This window comes from Gorilla gorilla, chromosome 17, assembly GCF_029281585.2.
Source record: "Gorilla gorilla gorilla isolate KB3781 chromosome 17, NHGRI_mGorGor1-v2.1_pri, whole genome shotgun sequence".
Lineage (NCBI taxonomy): Eukaryota > Metazoa > Chordata > Mammalia > Primates > Hominidae > Gorilla > Gorilla gorilla.
The window spans coordinates 50,788,706-50,808,445 of NC_073241.2; the positions used below are offsets into that span (position 1 = coordinate 50,788,706).

General features: G+C 41.1%; 2 protein-coding genes across 8 annotated transcripts in view; one reads left to right on the top strand and one right to left on the bottom strand.

Annotated features, from left to right (window-relative positions):
* Positions 1–19,740, top strand: part of GREB1L (GREB1 like retinoic acid receptor coactivator) — a 365,194-nt gene that overhangs the window by 289,764 nt on the left and 55,690 nt on the right. The window lies entirely within an intron of this gene.
* The window catches only part of ESCO1 (establishment of sister chromatid cohesion N-acetyltransferase 1), a 69,369-nt gene that overhangs the window by 5,128 nt on the left and 44,501 nt on the right, over positions 1–19,740 (bottom strand). For 4 of the 5 annotated variants that reach the window (XM_004059229.5, XM_055368624.2, XM_055368625.2 and 1 more), the window contains exons 9-10: positions 3,241–3,330; positions 1,658–1,801 (exon numbers count right to left, since the gene is read on the bottom strand). In XM_004059229.5, coding sequence (XP_004059277.1) covers positions 1,658–1,801; positions 3,241–3,330 — 234 coding nt within the window. Of the gene's footprint in view, positions 1–1,657; positions 1,802–3,240; positions 3,331–3,893; positions 4,018–19,740 lie in introns of those variants that run through there. The other variant, XR_008673628.1, reaches the window with a different exon arrangement.

Sequence of the window (19,740 nt, forward strand, 5' to 3'; positions counted from 1 at the left end):
GAGTTCATGAGCAAGAACTTAGCTGGAAAAAGACAGAATTCAGGTCTGCCTCAAAGTGAGCATTATTAGGGAGTCCAGAAGCTTCTGTTCTCTTAGAATGGTCTCGGCAGTTTCTAGTAACACTCATAATGTAAACATACTGATTCCATTGTTTGTTTTTTGTACAAATTGGCTCCTAAACACAAGATAACTACTCATTCAGAGTTCAACAAAGGAAGTGGTGATCTATTCCAGGTGTGGGCCTTTTTTTTTTTTTTTTTTTTTGAGATGGAGTCTTGCTCTGTTGTCCAGGCTGGGTTCAGTGGCATATTAGCTCACCACAACCTCTGCCTCCCCGGTTCAAACGATTCTCCTGCCTCAGCCTCATGAGTAACTGGGATTACGGCACACACCACATCTGGCTAATTTTTGTATTTTTAGTAGAGAGGCGGTTTCACCATGTTGGCCAGGCTGGTCTCAAACTCCTGACCTTCTGATCTGCCCACCTCAGCCTCTCAAATTGCTGGGATTACAGGTCTGAGCCACTATGCCTGGTGGTGTGGGCCTTTTATAAAGGTACAGATAACAAATATTTTAGGCACTGCAGTCCACCTGGTCTCTGTTGCAACTATTCAACTCTGCCTTTGTGGTACAAAAGTAGCCATAAATATGTGAGCCAAATGGGTGTTGGTGGGCGACAATAAAATTTTATTTACAAAAACAAGCTGGATTTTGCCCACTCTAGTTCGCCTAGCCTTGACTTACTCCAGTGCTAGAGGGACTAATTGAGAAAGACATTACATTGGTATCCAACATGGAAACTTCCAAAATAAACTTTGATAGTATTCTTTTTTTTTTTTTTTTTTTTGAGACGGAGTCTCACTCTGTCACCCAGGCTGGAGTGCAATGGCGTGACCTTGGCTCACTACAACCTCTGCCTCCCGGGTTCAAGCGATTCTCCTGCCTTAGCCTCCTGAGTAGCTGGGATTACAGGTGCACACCACCACGCCTGGCTATTTTTTTTTTCTTTTTTTTTTGAGACTGAGTCTTGATGTGTCGCCCAGGCTGGAGTGCAGTGGCGCAATCTTGGCTCACTGCAACCTCTGCCTCCCGGGTTCAAGCGATTCTCTTGCCTCAGCCTCCCCAATAGCTGGGACTACAGGCACGTGCCGCCATGCCTGGCTCATTTTTTGTATTTTCAGTAGAGACAGGGTTTCACCATATTAGCCAGGATGGTCTCGAACTCCTGACCTTGTGATCCTCCCACTTCGGCCTCCCAAAGTGCTGGGTTTACAGGCGTGAGCCACCACATTCAGCTAATTTTTGTATTTTCAGTAGAGACCAGGTTTTCACCATGTTGGCAAGGCTGGTCTCAAACTTCTGACTTCATGATCCACCCACCTCGGCCTCCCAAAGTGCTGGGATTATAGGCGTGAGCCACTGTGCCCAGCCTGATGGTATTCTGATTCTATAGAATTTGTATCTTACTGACTTGAGAAACTAATTCCCATGCATAACCATTATTCCACTATGGTGAAGACTCACACATGGGAATTCTTGCATTAAAACTGTTCCTTACATGAAATGGAGACAAATTTATCAGGATTTATGTTATTTGGGATTACGTTGTAAACTCATTAAACACCAAATTACTTAAGAACACTCTTTTATCACTTACCCATTGGATATGTTCCGCAATTAGGCAGCCAACTACTTTTTTGTCATTGGAAATGAAGAGAAGTGTTTTAGTTCTGGAATAGCACATTAGTGGAGCCTGCTGAAAACCTAAATCATTGTCAACCATCTCTCTAATCTCGTCAACCTGCCAAATAAAGAACAGTAATTATTTTTAAATGAAAATATTATATACATGTAAAAACACACTATTTTAGTTCAGTTGATGAACTTCATTCCAAGCAGGGCATCCTCTAAAGAGTTCTTTTGGGCTGGGCGTGGTGGTTCACACCTGTAATCCTACCACTTTGGGAGGCCAAGGCGGGTGGATTGCCTGAGCTCAGGAGTTCACGACCAGCCTGGGCAACATGGTGAAACCCTGTCTCTACTAAAATATTAAAAAATTAGCCAGGCGCCGCAGTGTGCGCCTGTAATCCCAGCTACTCTGGAGGCTGAGACAGGAGAATCCCTTGAACCTGGAAGGTGGAGGTTGCAGTGAGCCGAGATTGCGCCATTGCGCTCCAGCCTGGGTGACAGAGTGAGACTCCATCTCAAAAAAAAAAAAAAAAAAAAAAAGTTCTTTTGAATGACTGTACTGATCAATAACTGTTTTTTAACCCCTTTGGAACACTTTGCAAAATGAAGGAAGAACTGGAAGGGGATACCAAACCCAACAGTCTAGAGAACAACAGGGATGGGGAGAGAGCTCCTACAATAGATTATTAGTAACATTAAGACTTCCTATTAGAAGTATCTAATTTGTGAATTGAAGAGAACTTCACTGCAATCTTAGCCAGGCAAGCCACTTTTCTTCCCAACCCTTAATTAGTACTCTCATCGGTAAAACAAAAGTGAGTATAGAGAAAAGGAACTCATGTTTACTTCCTATCAACCACTTATAGGCCAGACATTATTCAAAGCACTTGACAAATATTTCACTTAAATCCCACATTTCTTGGAGGTTTATGGTTCTTCACTTTACATATGGAAGAAATAATACTCAAAAGTTAAAGAACTTTCCCATGTCAGATATTAGACATCTAGAAAATCAAGCAGCAGAGTCACATGTGAACCCAAAATGTTACTATGGCATCAAACCATGCTTCTTGCAGTTTAGCTCCTAACTGACCAAAGTCAAACATGGTAAGCTCAAACTGTTTGCAGGCAATCAAAATTAAGACCTCTGTAGGTACTCAACCATTATTAGTTCCTTCCCCAGTTAAAAGATACTGCAAACAAAAGCCAGAGAGCAGTGGCTGATGCCTATAATCCCAGCACTTTGGGAGGCTGAGGCTAGAGGAGTTCAAGACCAGCCTGGCCAATATGGTGAAACCCTGTCTCTACTAAAAATACAAGTTAGCCAGGTGTGGTGGCACACACCTGTAGTCCCACCTACTCGGGAGGTGGAGGCAGGAGAATCCCTTGAACCCGGGAGACAGAGGTTGCAGTGAGCCGAGATCGTGCCACTGCACTCCAGCCTGAGCGACAGAGCAAGACTCTGTCTCAGGGTAAAAAAAAAAAAAAAAAAAAAAAATTAACTGCAAAATGATATTATCCACTCTACATGAAGTTTCACTGGAAATTTACCTTTTTCAGGGCATACTTTGGGTCTTCAGGAAGAACCATTATTATCCTGCCATCAGGGTATTCAGCCAGAATTCTTTCTTTCTTCCAGCCCTAGATATATATATATATACACACATATGTAAAGAATGAATTTTATGTATATTCTATTCATTATATCCACGTACAAGATAAAAAGTACATCAATTTGTCTAAAAATTGCAAACATGAAAAATATATGCTCATTAATGCTTAATAAAGCATGATAAATCGGCTATTTTGTTAAGCATACAATAGGTACAAGGCAAGCTAATTTCTCTCTACTACTCATTCAGAGATATATCTAATACCACAAGAGTATTTCTAATTTATCATTTCCCGTTTTAAATTAATTTTGAAAGCCACACACCAAAAGCAAGCCCCTTAAAGTCAGTAATTCCCAGAAACTATAACTCTCCCAGATTCTTGATAAAAGAATTAAACTCTTATATTTCATTGGAACATGGTTACCTCCACAAACAAACACTCCAAGTTTTATGTCTGGCATGCCAAAGACCTCCAGGAGGTTTTAAATGAACTGATTTGCATGCAGTAGCCCAGTATGAAAGGAATAGTCTTATGCTTATTGATCACAACTACCAAAGCCACAAGAAGGAGACTATAAAAAATATAACTACCTTCTAAGAATCTAATAGGGAAGGAGAAGCTACGTTGTGTGTATCTGAAGTTAAACATACTCAAAAAAAGAGAGGTAATAAACTCTTCTTCAGATCCACACTCGTGGTGATTAATGAGCAGAACCTGCATAAAAAAACAAAACAAAACAAAAGCCACTTAAATCTAGTAAGATGGGACTGAACCAGAGGTTAAAACTAGGAGCTTTGAAGTTCAAAATAAGTACAGAAGGAATGAGCTTAACTAGTTGTTCCAGTTGTCTTAACCCAACCAACTTTACATAAAAAGGCCTTTCCAGAAGCCATTTATACTTCTAGTAGAGAAAACCACCATATTTTTTCTGATGTTTCTTCTAAGAACACAAAAAGCTCAATGAAATCAAGAAAATGGCAACTAGATTTCTTTAAAAATATACTATGGCAAGTATGAAAGCAGATTCGTTTTCTTAAACCATCAGGAATTTTTTGGAGGGGGGAGGGTAGAAAGATCATAGTTGGGAACAAAAATTCTAGGTAATAAGCTTGGTATATGTAACAATTTAAATTAAAATATTTAAAATCCAAAATTTGTTTACATAATAGAGTACCCAAGTTAAATTCAGATGATTAAAATTATGATTGGTAAAATGTTCTCAAGATTTGAAAAGAAAGGAGCAGAAACAATAGCCACAGAAGTCCTTTTTTCATCTAAGAAACTAAATCTGTAGTTCTTCAACGTAAATAAGGTTTTAAAAAAGAAACTTAAGGCCGGGTGCAGTGGCTCACGCCTGTAATCCCAGCACTTTGGGAGGAGGGCAGATCACAAGGTCAGGAGATCGAGACCACCCTGGAAACCCCGTATCTACTAAAATATAAAAAATTATTGTATTTTTAGGCGGGTGTGGTGGCACGCGCCTGTAGTTCTGGCTACTCAGGAGGCTGAGGCAGGAGAATTGCTTGAACTGGGGAGGTGGAGGTTGCAGTGAGCTGAGTTCGCGCCATTGCACTCCAGCCTGGGTGACAGAGCGAGACACTGTCCCAAAAAAAAAAAAAAAAAAAAGAAAGTAAATCTGAATCATATACAGGTCTGAATATAGGTAAACAATTTTTAGAAGATTTACAAGACATCACCTCTTTAAAAACAAATTTCTATTACTAATGTTACTTTATGAAAAAGCTTTTAAATTTATGAATCTATTTTTAATAAAATGAAGAGATTTTCACTTTAAAACATCAAAAAGACCTAAAAATGTAAGTAACCTCAAGTTATAAGAAAATCATTCTTCCTGAACTGAATCATCTAAAGACAGTTCCATAAACTATTTTCCTATTAAATGCCTTTGAAAACAGTAATACTGGTTTCATGTCATTATACTGCATTATAGACATTAGACAAATTATTTTGCTTTACTAATTTTTAAGTGCAAAACTTTCTCTTGAAACAACTTCAGACTTGTATGTTCATGCTGAAATTTTTATCACAATTCCATTTGATATAATTTTATGTTTTAAATAGTACCATTTTTTTCATGTACTAAATAAAAGCCCTTTAAGAAGCAAAGGCTGCAAAAGGATACTTAGTATTGCTTAGATTTCTAATGTTCATGAAAACAGCAAGTTTTATTTATTAATGTAATTTACTTATTTGAGACAGAGTCTCACTCTGTCACCCAGGCTGGAGTGCAGTGGCAAGATCACAGCTCACAGCAGCTTCAAACTCCTGGGCTCAAGCAATCCTCTTGCTTCAGCCTCCCAAGTAGCTGGGACTACAGGCGTGCACCACCATGCCAAGCTAAGAAAGCATATTTCAGTGAAAACTTTTAAGTAATTCTAGAGTAAAAGTTCAGGGTTTAGATCCTTGTTCTTGGTAGTTACTAGATGCATGGCCTTAGGCAAATCACTGGAACTCTGATTCTGTTTCCTGATCTTAGCATTCTAAAAAATGGCTATCATCACCTCCATCACTTGGGTAGGTACGAGGGTGCTGTATTTAAGATGACTGCTCAAAGAGTAGCCATTAAGTAACTCTTAGTAACTTCCATTCTCCCTTCTTACTAGTATCAAACTAAGATCAATGCACTAATCTAACATAACAGTCAATAAATGTTCCCAAGGTTAAATACAGCAATAAATTCAAATCATAGGCAAAGAAAAGATGAAAGAAACAAGTTAGCTAATATTTGTTCAAATAACATACTCAAGACATATCTATGCCTCAACTACAGTTAACTGCTAGTCACAATAACCACATGACCCTCCTTACTTCAGAGAAACTTAGAGGCGATGAAGTCCATCCAATGCTTAAAATTAAGGCAGAGGAGAAGCAGGGTTCAGGAAAGAGTGCATGCAATTTAGAAGAATAATCAAATAGCCACAACGTTTTTGCAAAGATATAAATTCCAATGCAATGCACTTACACTTCTGACCTTTAGCTCCAACATATTTCAGCACTAGTATGTTACACATAACCCTCTGCTAACAAGTAGTATTTTCCAAAACCCATTTTTTCTTACTTCATCCATTTCTGCTTCATGAAAAACAGAAAACTTTATATTCCTTATTTGTATTTCTAACAGCAAGAAATTATTATTATTTTATTTATTTATTTATTTTTTTGAGACAGTTTCATTCTTGTTGCCCAGGCTGGAGTGCAATGGCGCAATCTCGGCTCACTGCAACCTCCGCCTCCCGGGTTCAAGCAATTCTCCTGCCTCAGCCTCCCGAGTAGTTGGGATCACAGGCATGTGCCACCACGCCGAGCTAATTTTTTTGTATTTTTAGTAGAAACACGGTTTCTCCATGTTGGTCAGGCTGGTCTCCAACTCCCGACCTCAGGTGATCCGCCCACCTTGGCCTTCCAAAGTGTTGGGATTAAGAAATCACTACTCTTTTCTCCTTGCTATTGGAGTTACTCTAAACTGTACAGTCTAAAGAATGGATTTCTCCTTTTTCCATCAAAAAAAGGATTACAATTGGAAACAAAATACACTGAGTGGTAAATACACTGAGTATATAAAATGATCAAAATTCAAACCAAACACTTAAGATGTGTAGATTTAATTGTATAAATAATACCCCGACTTTAAAAGTTCACATTAATCACAATTTCATGAAAAGGTTGAATGAGAATATACATTTGAAGGAATATTTGAAGAAATAAAACCAACAACCAGCTTTTCAAAAAATAAACAAATATTACAAGGGAAAAAAACAGATCCAGGGAGAACTTTGGGATTAAAAGATACTAAAGGGACATAACAACCAATGTAATATATAAACCCTAATTCAAACAAATAAGCAACAAAGGAAATCATGAGCTATTTGGGAAGCTTTGAACTCTGATAGAAAACTTGATTTCAACAATTAATTCATTTATTGAAGGTGTAGTCATATTCTTTAAGCTACTTTTATGTTTAAAAAAGGAATAATCTTTGGCCAGGCGCAGTGGCTCACACCTGCAATCCCAGCACTTTGAGAGGCTGAGGAAGGCGGATCACAAGGTCAGGAGATCGAGACCATCCTGGCTAACACGGTGAAACCCTGTCTCTACTAAAAATACAAAAAAATTAGCTGGGCGTGGTGGTGCACGCCTGTAGTCCCAGCTACTCGGGAGGCTGAGGCAGGAGAATTGCTTGAACCCAGGGGACAGAGGTTGCAGTGAGCCGAGATCGCGCCACTGCACTCCAGCCTGGGCGACAGAGCGAGACTCCATCTCAAAACAAACAAAAAAGGAGTAATCTTCATCTTTAAGCAATACATATTTAGAGATGGGGCATGGTGGCTCACACCTGTAATCCCAGCACTTTGGGGGGCCAAGGCAGGTGGATTACCTGAGGTCAGAAGTTCGAGACCAGCCTGGCTAACCTGGTGAAACCTCGTTTCTACTAAAAATACAAAACTAGCCGAGCGTGGTGGCATGCACCCGTAATCCCAGCTACTCGGGAGGCTGAGGCAGGAGAATCACTTGAACCCAGGAGGTGGAGGCTGCAGTGAGCCAAGATCATGCCATTGCACTGCAGCTTGGGCAACAAGAGTGAAACTCCATCTCAAAAAAAAAAAAAAAGATACTTAGAAATATCTACTAAAGTAATAACATGATGCCTAAGTTTACTTCAAAATAATTGGGAAAGTTAGATGAAGATGATTATCCATGAATTGTTGAAGGTAGGTGATCAGTACAAAGGGGTTCATTACTCTGTGTGTGTGTACTGTATTAAACTTGTTTTGGAAAATTCAAATTGCCTATTGTCAAAACTGTACCAATGGCCCAAGGTTTGTTCAAATATTTAGAAGTAAAAAATAAATGCAAAACTAATCCAGTCAGCGTTGCAGCCAGACCCGAAGTGCAGTAAAGTAGTGACTGTAACAGAAGCAGCTAGACCTGAAGTGTGATAAAGCAGTGACTGTAATAGGATCACAAAGGAGTTTTGGAGGTGCCAGTAATGTTGCTTCTTCTTACATGGGTGTGTTCACTTTGTGAAAATACACCATTATTAAGCTGCGTACTCACTGTGTACTTTCTTTTTCTTTTTTTGGTTGAGATGGGGTCTCACTATGTTGCCAGGCTGGTCTCAAAGTGCTGGGCTCAAGCCATCCTCCCACCTCAGCCTCCTTAAGAATTGGGATTACAGATGTGAGGCACCATGTCTAGCCTGTGTACTTTCTTTACATGTTATAAGTCAGTAAAAATTTTACTTAAAAACAATTACTGAACAGGTGCAGTGGCTCATGCCTGTAATCCCAGCACTTTGGGAGGCCAAGGTGGGAAGATCGCCTGAGGTCAGGAGTTCCAGATCAAACTGGCCAACATGGCGAAACCCCGTCTCTACTAAAAATACAAAAATTAGCCAGGCTTGGTGGTGGGCACCTGTAATCCCAGCTACTCAGGAGGCTGAGGCAGGAGAATCCCCTGAACCCGGGAGGCAGAGGCTGCAGTGAGCCGACATCACACCATTGCACTCCAGCCTGGTTAACAGAGCAAGACACTGTCTCAAAAAAAAAAAAAAAAATTTACTAAAGGAATTAGAAAAATAGGCATTTCAATAATAATTTAAAAAGTTAAGTTGAGGCCGGGCGCAGTGGCTCACACTTGTAATCCCAGCACTTTGGGAGGCTGAGGCGGGTGGATCTCCTGAGGTCAGGAGTTCAAGACCAGCCTGGCCAACATGGCGAAACCCTATGTCTACTAAAAATACAAAAAATTAGCCGAGCATGTGGCGCACGCCTGTAATCCCAGCTACTCGGGGGGCCGAGGCAGGAGGATCGCCTGAACCCAGGAGGTGGAGGTTGCAGTGAGCAGAGATCATGTCATTGCACTCCAGCCTGGGTGACAAGAGCGAAACTCCATCTCAAAAACAAAAAAAACCCAATACTGGTAAAGATGTGTGTCTAATCCATATGGCCATATTGAACTTCAAAGTGTTGAAAAGTCTTAGATATTACTACTAGTTTGAAAGTGACATACACATGGAAAAATTCTTTCAATTCAGTAAATTTGTACTGACTACCTACCATGTACACAAACCATTATCTTGGCAGTATAGCATAGTGGTAAGGAGGATTTCAAAACTCAGAAAAACCTAAAATTCGAATGCAAACTCTGTTACTCACTAGCTGCACTGCTTTGGGCAAATTACTTAACCTCTCTAAAACTTGGTTTCCTCACCTATAAAATAGATATAAAAACAGGCCTGGTGCAGTGGCTCACACCTGTAATCCATACTTTGAGAGGTAAAGGAAGGAGGATCACTTGAGCCCAGGAGTTCTAGATCAGCCTGTTAGAGCAGCATGGTGAAACCCTGCCTCCACCAAAAACAAATAAAAACAAAAAAACAACAGAAAACGACTGAGAAGCTAAATGAGAAAACACTATAAAATGTTGACCATAGGGCCTAGCACAATAATATGTACTCAATAAATAACATTTCCGATTATTACAGCAACTAAGCATTTTAATTGTTTTAGTAGGTTTTGGTTTTTGTTTTGAGACAGGGTCTCACTCTGTTGCCCTGGCTGGAGTGCAGTGGTGCAATCATGGCTTACTGCAGCCTCAACCTCCTAGGCTCAAGCAACTCTCCCAACTCAGCCTCCCGAGTAGATGGGACCACAGGCATGCAGCCCAACACCCAGGTGATTTTTCTATTTTTTGTAGAGACAGGGTTTTGCCATGTTGCCCAGGCTGGTCTCAAACTCCTGAGCTCAAGTGATCCTCCCGCCCTGGCCTCCCAAAGTGCTGGGATTAAAGGTGTGAGCCACCGTGCCTGGCTGGTTTAGGTTTTTAAATCTTCAATGCCTTCCTGCCTTCCAAAGTCATTCATGATCCGGTCCCCCATTTACCTCTTTCAGCCTTATCTCTTGCAGCTTTTCCAATACAACACAGTCACAAGTCATAATGGAATACTTTTATTTGCCTGGCCTTTCACATACTGCTCTCTTGGCCTGATATGCCTTTGCTCTATACCCTTCTGAGCTCAAGGGACTCCTACTTATCCTTTCTGAATTTATTAAGTGCTAACCCGACTTTTCCAATCTTTGTCATATGTCCTTGCTCTATGCTCTATATAGTACCCTGTATATCCTAAAATACTACTGTAGCATTTTCCACACTATTTAAATGTTTATCCATCGTCCCTCGCACTGATCTGTGAACTTACATAAAAGATCTTAATTTTTAAAAACAAGGTCGACAGTTAATAAATGTTTAAGAAATAAATAAGCCTAGGAAAAAATTATCACATAAGAGATTACTGTCATTGCTTACAGATTTGGGAAAAAAAAAAAAAACTAAAGAAAAAAAGAGTTAATTTGCTATGGTCATACAACTAGAAAGTGGCTCATTAGGAAACCACATCTCTATAGTTTAAGCTCACTTTCTTTTCTACTATGCCACACTGACCTCAAGAATCTTATAAATCTAATAGGAGAAACATATAGTATACAAATGTCTTTAATACAAGGTGCAATAAAGTATATGCTTGAAAGGAAATTTTCCTTGATTCTAAAATAAGCTTTATTTATTATACTTCAATGTTTCTGAATCCAAAATCAGTCTATCAATATGTATATTTAATATATTTCTTAATTCTCAAAAAAACAGCTATCAAATTGAAGCAGAAACCTACAAGAAAAGGCAAAATAATATAAGCAAAGTGTTAAAATAGTTTTAGGAAGATAGAGAAAACGCTTATTGGGATAAGAGAGGAATAAAAGAAAAATATTCATAGAAAAGAAAGTATTTCCGGCCAGGAGCAGTGGCTCACACCTGTAATCCCAGCACTTTGGGAGGCTGAGGTGGGCAGATCACGAGGTCAGGAGATCGAGACCATCCTGGCTAACAAGGTGAAACCCTGTCTCTACTAAAAATACAAAAATTAGTCGGGCGTGGTGGAGAGTGCCTGTAGTCCCAGCTACTCGGGAGGCTGAGGCAGGAGAATGGTGTGAACCTGGGAAGCGGAGCTTGCAGTGAGCTGAGATCGCCCCACTGCACTCCAGCCTGGGCAACAGAGCAAGACTCCGTCTCAAAAAGAAAAAAGAAAAAGAAAAGTTATTTCCCTGGGCTTGAAAGGCACAGATAAAAATGGGATGGCATTCTTGGTGGTGGGAATGCTATGAACTAAAAAATATAGGAAGGCCAGGTACAGTGATTCACACCTGTAATCTCAACACTTTGGGAGGCCAAGGCAGGACAATTGCTTGAGCCCAGGAGTTTGAGACCAGCCTGGGCTACACAGTAGGACCCTGTCTCTACAAAAAAAATAGAAAAATTAGCTGAGTGTGATGGCACATGCCTGCAGTCTCAGCTACTCAGCAGGCTGAGGCAGGAGGATCGCTTGAGCCTGAGAGGTTGAGGCTGCAATAAGCCATGATTGCGCCGCTGCACTCCAGCCTGGGCAACAAAGTTAAGACCCTGTCTCAAAAAAAGCAAAAATAAAAAGGCCAGGGGGGTGGTGGATCATGCCTGTAATCCCAGCACTTTGGCAGGCCGAGGTGAGAGGTCTGCTTGAGGCTGGAATTTCCAGATCAGCAGGCCAACATAGCAATATCCATCTCAAAAAAATTTAAAAATTTAAAAATTGGCCAGGCATGGTAGCTCACCCCTGTAATCCCAGCACTTTGGGAGGCCAAGGCAGGCAGGTTGCTTAAGCCCAGAAGTTTGAGACAAGCCTGGGCAACAAAGCAAGACCTTACCTCTACAAAAAGTAAAATAATCAGCTGGGCATGGTGACACATGCTTGTAGTCCCAGCTACTTGGGAGACTCAGGCAGGAGGATCCCCTGAGCCCAGGGGTTCAAGGCGACAGTGAGCTCATCGCACCACCGCACTCCAGCCTGGCCGATAGAGCAAGACCCTGTCTCTTAAAAAAAAAAAAAAGAGGAAAGAAAGAAATATAAATCTATTCCCTCCTTATTAACAGCTACAGAGTTTTCTGAAGTATCAATGTGTCTAGGTCTTTTAACCATTAGCTCCAGTATTTTGATCTCAAAAACTGCATTTCCATAAGATAGGGTCCTAGAAGTAGAATCATTTGATACAACTTGCTTGCGAAGGCTGTTTCTTAATATAAAACCCTGCTCTAATTTTTGAGACCCTGTCTCTAAAAAGAAAACAAACCCCAAAATGCCATTTGAGTATCCATCTCACCCAACATTCCTGCTTTGAACCTGAATATGGTATCTGGACTACAGAAATCTACTTTAGGACCATGATGTTACAACTGTGAAGCACAAGAGTCAACACACTAAGGACAGCAGAGTGCTGAATGAGAAATGGCCAGCATTCATGATGACACTATTGAACTGCTAGATGGAACCACCCTGACATGACACACCTCCAGACTTCCTTTTTTTTTTTTTTGGAGACGGAGTCTCGCTCTGTTGCCAGGCTGGAATGCAGTGGCACGATCTCAGCTCACTGCAATCTCCGCCTCCAGGGTTCAAGCGATTCTCATGCCTCAGTCTCAAGTAGCTGGGATTACAGGCAGACACCATCACACCCGGCTAATTTTTGCATTTTTAGTAGAGACGGGGTTTTACCATGTTGGTCAGGTTGGTTTCAATGTATGTATTTGGGAGTTCTGCTCCCAATTAGGATACAGAAGGTCAAAGGCCAGGCACAGTGGCTCACACCTGTGATCTCAGCACTTTGGGAGGCCGAGGTGGGTGGATTACCTGAGGTCAGGAGTTCAAGGCCAGCCTGGCCAACGTGCTGAAACCCTGTCTCTACTAAAAATACAAAAATTAGCTGGGTGTGGTAGCACATGCCTGTAATCCCAGCTACTTGGGAGGCTGAGGCATGAGAACTGCTTGAACCCAGGAGACAGAGGTTGCAGTGAGCCAAGATCACGCCACTGCACTCCAGCCTGGGCAACAGAGACTCCATCTCCAAGAAAAAAAAAGAAGGTCACAAAAGATCACTGTACCTACTGTAGTAAGAAAACACCCAATAAATGAAAAACCATGTGTTTTTAAAGACATTGAAAAGGCATAGAAACAAAATGTCTAAATGAACTGATTTTCAGAAATGAACCAGCCCTTCCTAAGTGAGCAGAGACCAGTAGCCATTTTTAACCCTAAGATGTTGATTATGTCTGGAAGCATGAGTGAACAAGCAAGCCTGCAACAGAGAACAAGAGTCTCATCAACTTAATCAACATAATTGGGAGAACTGGGTCAGTTAATAACCAACAGTCATCAACTTTTTAGATATTCAGTTATTATTTAGTTAACTGATCCAATTTTCCCAATTACGTTGATTAAGTGAACTTCTACTATAACATCTAAACCTTACGACTATATGAATATTTCTCATAAGATATGCCTGGGTCAGACCCAATAAAAAGTCAAATGGGAAGAATTATGATACTTTTTTCTCTTCTGTCTTCAAATATTAAAGAATCCTAAAAATCTCTTTATTAGGATTCACATTTTAAGCACTTTTCAATAGGTAGCAACAATATCCCAGTATGTAAGAAATACTTTATTTGATGTAAATCTCATCTCAAAGGTCATTTGGACTTAGCAAACACATTGAGTTCATCGGTATTGCTTATGACTTTAAAAGACTCATGGTCCAAATTCCACTCCACCTCTACAGCCAAAATTAAACAAAGCCAACAAGTCTATTACTGAAAAATGTTATCACAATGTACATCTCTGGGAGTTCTGCTCCCATTTAGGATAAAGGAGGTCACAAAAGATCACTGTAACTGTTGTAATAAGAAAACACCCAATAAATGAAAAAGCATGTGTTGGCCGGACGTGGTGGCTCACGCCTGTAATCCCAGTACTTTCGGAGGCCGAGATGGGCGGATCACAAGGTCAGGAAATCAAGACCATCCTGGCTAACATGGTGAAACCCCGTCTCTACTAAAAATACAAAAAATTAGCCGGGCATGGTGGCGGGAGCCTGTAGTCCCAGCTACTTGGGAGGCTGAGGCAGGAGAATGGCATGAACCCGGGAGGTAGAGCTTGCAGTGAGCCGAGATCACGCCACTGCACTCCAGCCTGGGTTGCAAGAGCAAAACTCTGTCTCAAAAAAAAAAAAAAAAAAAGAAAACAAAAAGCATGTTTTTTTAAAAGACACTGAAAATGTATAGAAACACAATGTCCAGGCCGGGTGCAGTGGCTCATGCCTGTAATCCCAGCACTTTGGGAGGCCGAGGTGGACAGATCACGAGGTCAGGAGATCGATACCATCCTGGCTAACACAGAGAAACCCTGTCTCTACTAAAAATACAAAAAATTAGCCAGGCGTAGTGGCGGCACCTGTAGGAACCTGGGAGGTGGAGCTTGTAGTGGGCCGAGATCATGCCACTGCACTCCAATTCAATTTCCTGACCCAATTCAATTTCTAATTAGATCAAAGCAATCAGCCCCTCACCACAGTTACAGCAAAGGAAAAGAGAAAGCACTCATGGGTAAGGGAAAGGATACTATCTACTTCAGTCTCTACTATTCCTTTACACACAATCTCCAATGTACAATAAAAATTTACAAAACCAGATAGGAAGACTCAATATTGTCAAAAGGTCAGTTCTTCCTGATTTAATCTACAGATTCAATGCAATCCTAATAAAGATCCCAGCAAGCTATTTTGTAGATATTGACAAACTAGTTCTAAAGTTTGTATTGAGAGGGAAAAGACAGAATAGCCAACACAAAATTGAAGAACAACAAAGTTGGACGACTGACACTACCCAATTTCAAAACTTACTATAAGACTAGTTATCAAGACAGTGTGGTTGATATGGTTTGGCTGTGTCCCCACCCAAATCTCATCTTGAATTATAGTTTCCATAATCCCCACGTCATGGGAGCAACCCGGTGGGAGGTAATTGACTCATGGGGGTAGTTACCCCCATGCTGCTGTTCTTGTGACAGTGAGTTCTCACAAGATCTGATGGTTTTATAAGGGGGTTTTCCCCATTTGCTCGGCACTTCTCTCTCCTGACACCATGTGAAGAAGGACAAATCTGCTTCCCTTTCTGCAACGATTGTAAGTTTCCTAAGGCCTTCCTAGCCATGCAGAACTGTGAGTTAATTAAACCTCTTTCCTTTATAAATTACCCAGTCTCAGGCAGTTCTTTATAGCAGCGTGAGAACGGACTAATACAGTGGTACTGGTGAAACAACAGATCAATGAAACAGGACAGAGAACCCAGAAACAGACTCACATAAAAAGTCACCTGATCTTTGATATAAGAGAAAAGGCAATATAATGGAGAAAAGACAGCCTTTCAACAAATGGTGCTGAACTGGACATCTACATGTAAAAGTAATCTAAACACAGACCTTGCATCTCTCACAAAAATTAACTCAAAATGGATCTAAACATAAAATGCAGAAATATAAGATAACATAGGAGAAAAACTAGATGACCTTGGGTATGGCAATGACATTTTAAGTATACCAAAGGCACAATTCATGAAAGAAATAACTGTTCAACTGGACTTCATTAAAATTTAAAATGTCTGCTTTTTAAAAGATACTGTTGGCCAGGCATGGTGGCTCACACCTGTAATCCCAACACATTGGGAGGCAGAGGCAAGAGAACTGATTGAGCTCAGGAGTTTGTGACCAAGCTGGGCAATATAGGGAAACCTCAACTCTACAAAAAAATTAAAAAATTAGTCAAGCACGGTGGTGTACCCTTGTGGTCCCAGCTACTAGGAAGGCTAAGATAGGAGGATTGCTTGAGCCCAGGAGGTCAAGGATAGAGTGAGCAGTGATCACACCACTGCACTCCAGCCTGGGTGACAGAGCACAACCTTGTCTCAAAAAAGAAAAAGTGTATAATTAAAAGTATTTTTTGGACTGGGCACGGTGGCTCTTGCTTGTAATCCAGCACTTTGGGATGCCGAGGCAGGTGGATCACTTGCACCCAGGAGTTCGAAATAAGCTAAGATGACACAGCAACACTCCATTTCTATTTTTATTAAAAAAAAAAAAAAATTTTTTTTTTTTTTAAAGATACTGTTAAGAGAATGAGAAGACAAGCCACAGGCTGGAAAAAAATACTTACAAAAGAAGTATCTGATTAAAAAACTGTTACCTGGCTGGACACAGTGGCTTATGCCTGTAATCCCAGCACTTTGGAAGGCTGAGGCGGGCGGATCACCTGAGGTCGGGAGTTCGAGACCAGCCTGACGAACATGGAGAAACCCTGTCTCTACTAAAAATACAAAATTAGCCGGGCATGGTGGCGCATGCCGGCAATCCCAGCTACTCGGGAGGCTGAGGCAGGAGAATCGCTTGAACCCGAGAGGTGGAGGATGCAGTGAGCCGAGATTGTTGCGCCACCACACTCCAGCCTGGGCAACAAGAAGGAAACTCTGTCAAAAAAAAAAAAAAAAAAAAAAAAACACAAACACACAAAAAAAACTGTTACCCAAAATATACAAAGAACTATTAAAACTCAATAAGAAAACAGGCTGATTGAAAAATTAAAATTAAAATAAATAAAATAAAAAATGGGCAAAGGACCTCACCTAAGAAGATATACAAATGGAAAATAAACACATGAAAAGATATTCCATATCATGTATTAATAGGGAAATGCAAATTAAAACAGTAACATACCACTACAAGCCTATTAGAAAGGCCAAAATCCAGAACACTGATAACACCAAATGCTGGTGAGGACATGAAGCAAGGCAAACTCTCATTAATTGCAGATAGAAACGCAAAAGAATACAGCAACTTTGGAAGAGAGTCTGGCAGTTTCTTACAAAACTAAACACACTCTTACCATACGATCCAGCAATCAAGCGTCTTGGTATTTACTAAAAAGAGCTGAAAACATGTCCTCACAAAAACCTATACACAGCAGCTTTACTCATAATTGCCAAACTTTGAAGCAACCAAGACATCCTGCAGTAGGTGAATGGATAAACTGTGATACATCCAGACAATGGAATATCACACAGAGCTAAAAAGAAACGGGCTTTCAAAGCCATAAAAAGACATGGGAGCCCAGCTCAGTGGCTCATGCCTATAATGCCAACACTTTGGGAGCCCGAGGCGGGTGGATCACTTGAGGTCAGGAGTTCAAGACCAGCCTGGCCAACATGTTGAAACTCCATCTCTACTAAAAAAATAAAAATAAAAAATTAGGCAAGGCGTGGTGGCTCACACCTGGAATCTCAGCACTTTGGGAGACTGAGGGGGCAGATCATTTGAGGTCAGAAGTTCAAAACTAGTCTGGCCAACACAGTGAAACCCCGTCTCTACTGAAAATACAAAACTTAGCCAGGAGTGGTGGTGCACAACTGCAGTCACAGCTACTTAGGAGGCTGAGGCAGAGAATCGCTTGAACCCAAGAGGCGGAGGTTGCAGTGAGCAGAGATCACGCCACTGCACTCTGGCCTGGGGAACAGAGTGAGGCTCCGTCTCAAAAAATAAATAAATAAAATAAAATAAAAAATAAAAAAATTAGCCGGGTGTGGTGACACACGCCTGTAGTCCCAGCTACTCGGGAGGTTGAGGCAGGAGAATTGCTTGAACCCGGGAAACGGAGGTTGCAGTGAGCAGAGATCACGCCACTGCACTCCAGCCTGTGTGACAGAGCAAGACTTCGTCTCAAACTAACTAAATAAAGACATGGGAGATGTTTAAGTGCATATTACTAAGTGAAAAAAGCCCATCAGAAAAGGCTACATACTATATTATTCCAACTCTGACATTCTAGAAAAGGTAAAACTATGGAGACATTAAAAAGACCAGTGGTTGGCAGGGGTTAAGGTAGGAAGAAGGGATAAATAAGCAAAGCAGAATTTTTAGCACAGTGCAACTATTCTGTATGATATCATAATGGTGAATACATGTCATTATACATTTCTCAAAACCCACAGAATATACGAGAAAATCCTAACATGAAACATGGATTCTGGGAAATAATGATGTGTCAGTGTAGGTTCACCAGTTATAACAAATGTACCACTATGATAAGGGATGTTGACAGTGAGGGAGGCTATACACGTGTGGAATTAAGGAGTATATGGGAACTCTCTGTACTACCTGCTCAATTTTGTTGTGGATCTAAAACAGGTCTAGGCCAGGCATGGTGGCTTACACCCATAAAGTCAGCACCCTGGGCAACAAAACAAAACCCCATCTCTACAAAAAACTTAAAAATTAGCCAGGTGTGGTGGCACTCGCCTGTAGTGCCAGCTGCTCAGGATGGTGAGGCAGGAAGATAGCTTGAACCCAGGAGGTTGAGACTGCAGTAAGCCATGATTGTGCCACTGCACTACACCCTAGGTGACAGAGCAAGACACTGTCCCAAAAGGAAAAAGAAAAGTTAGCCAGGCCTGGTGGCCTGTGCCTATAGTCCTAGCTACGCAGGAGGCTGAGAAAGATTGAGCCCAGGAGTTTGAGGTTACAATGAGCTATGATTGCGCCACTGCATTCCAGCCTGGGCAACACAGCAAAACCCTGTCTCAAAAAATAAAACAGGCTGGGCGCAGTGGCTCATACCTATAATCCCAGCACTTTGGGAACTCAAGGTAGGCAGATAGCTTGAGCTCAGGAGTTCGAGACCAGTCTGGGCAACATGGTGAAACTCTGTCTCTACAAAAAATACAAAAATTAGCCAGGCATGGTGGCACACAACTTAGTGCCAGATACTCAGGAGGCTGAGGTGGGAGGATTGCTGGAGCCCAGGAGTTTGAGGCTGCAGTGAGCTATAACTGTGCCACTGCACTCTGGCCTGAACAACAGAGTAAGATCCTGACTCAAAATAAAAATAAAATTTAAAAATCAGAAAAAAAAATCTCTAATCCTGCTCTACTACTATTCACTTCTCTTTTCTCTAATGCCCAGTTTCCTCTTTTTCCTAACAATCTTGAAAAGGAATAAAGTATACATAATTAAATTATATGCACTCAAATTTCACATAAAAAAATAAAGATTAAGCAAGAGTTACTGGATCATGGTTTCCCTAAATCAAAAATTTAATCACATGTAACTTCTTTCCTCAACTTTCTGTAGCAGCACTATCCAAGAGAATGTTCTGTGTGATGATGCAAACATTCTATATACCACCTAACACAGTAGCATCTAGCAATGTGTGGCTTTTAAGCACTGGATAGTACGACCGAAGAACAGTATTTTTAATTTCATGTAGCCTAGTGGCTACTTCACAGGACAGCACAGCTCTGTAGCCAATCAGAGATCTGTCAACTCTTTTTTTTTTCCCCCTTGAGATGGAGTCTCGCTATGCTGCCCAGGCTGCAGTACAGTGGCACGATCTCAGCTCACTGCAACCTCTGCCTCCCAGGCTCAAGCGATTCTCCTGCCTCAGCCTCCTGAGTAGCTGGGATTACAGGCACGTGCCACCACACCCGACTAATTTTTGTATTTTTACTAGTGATGGG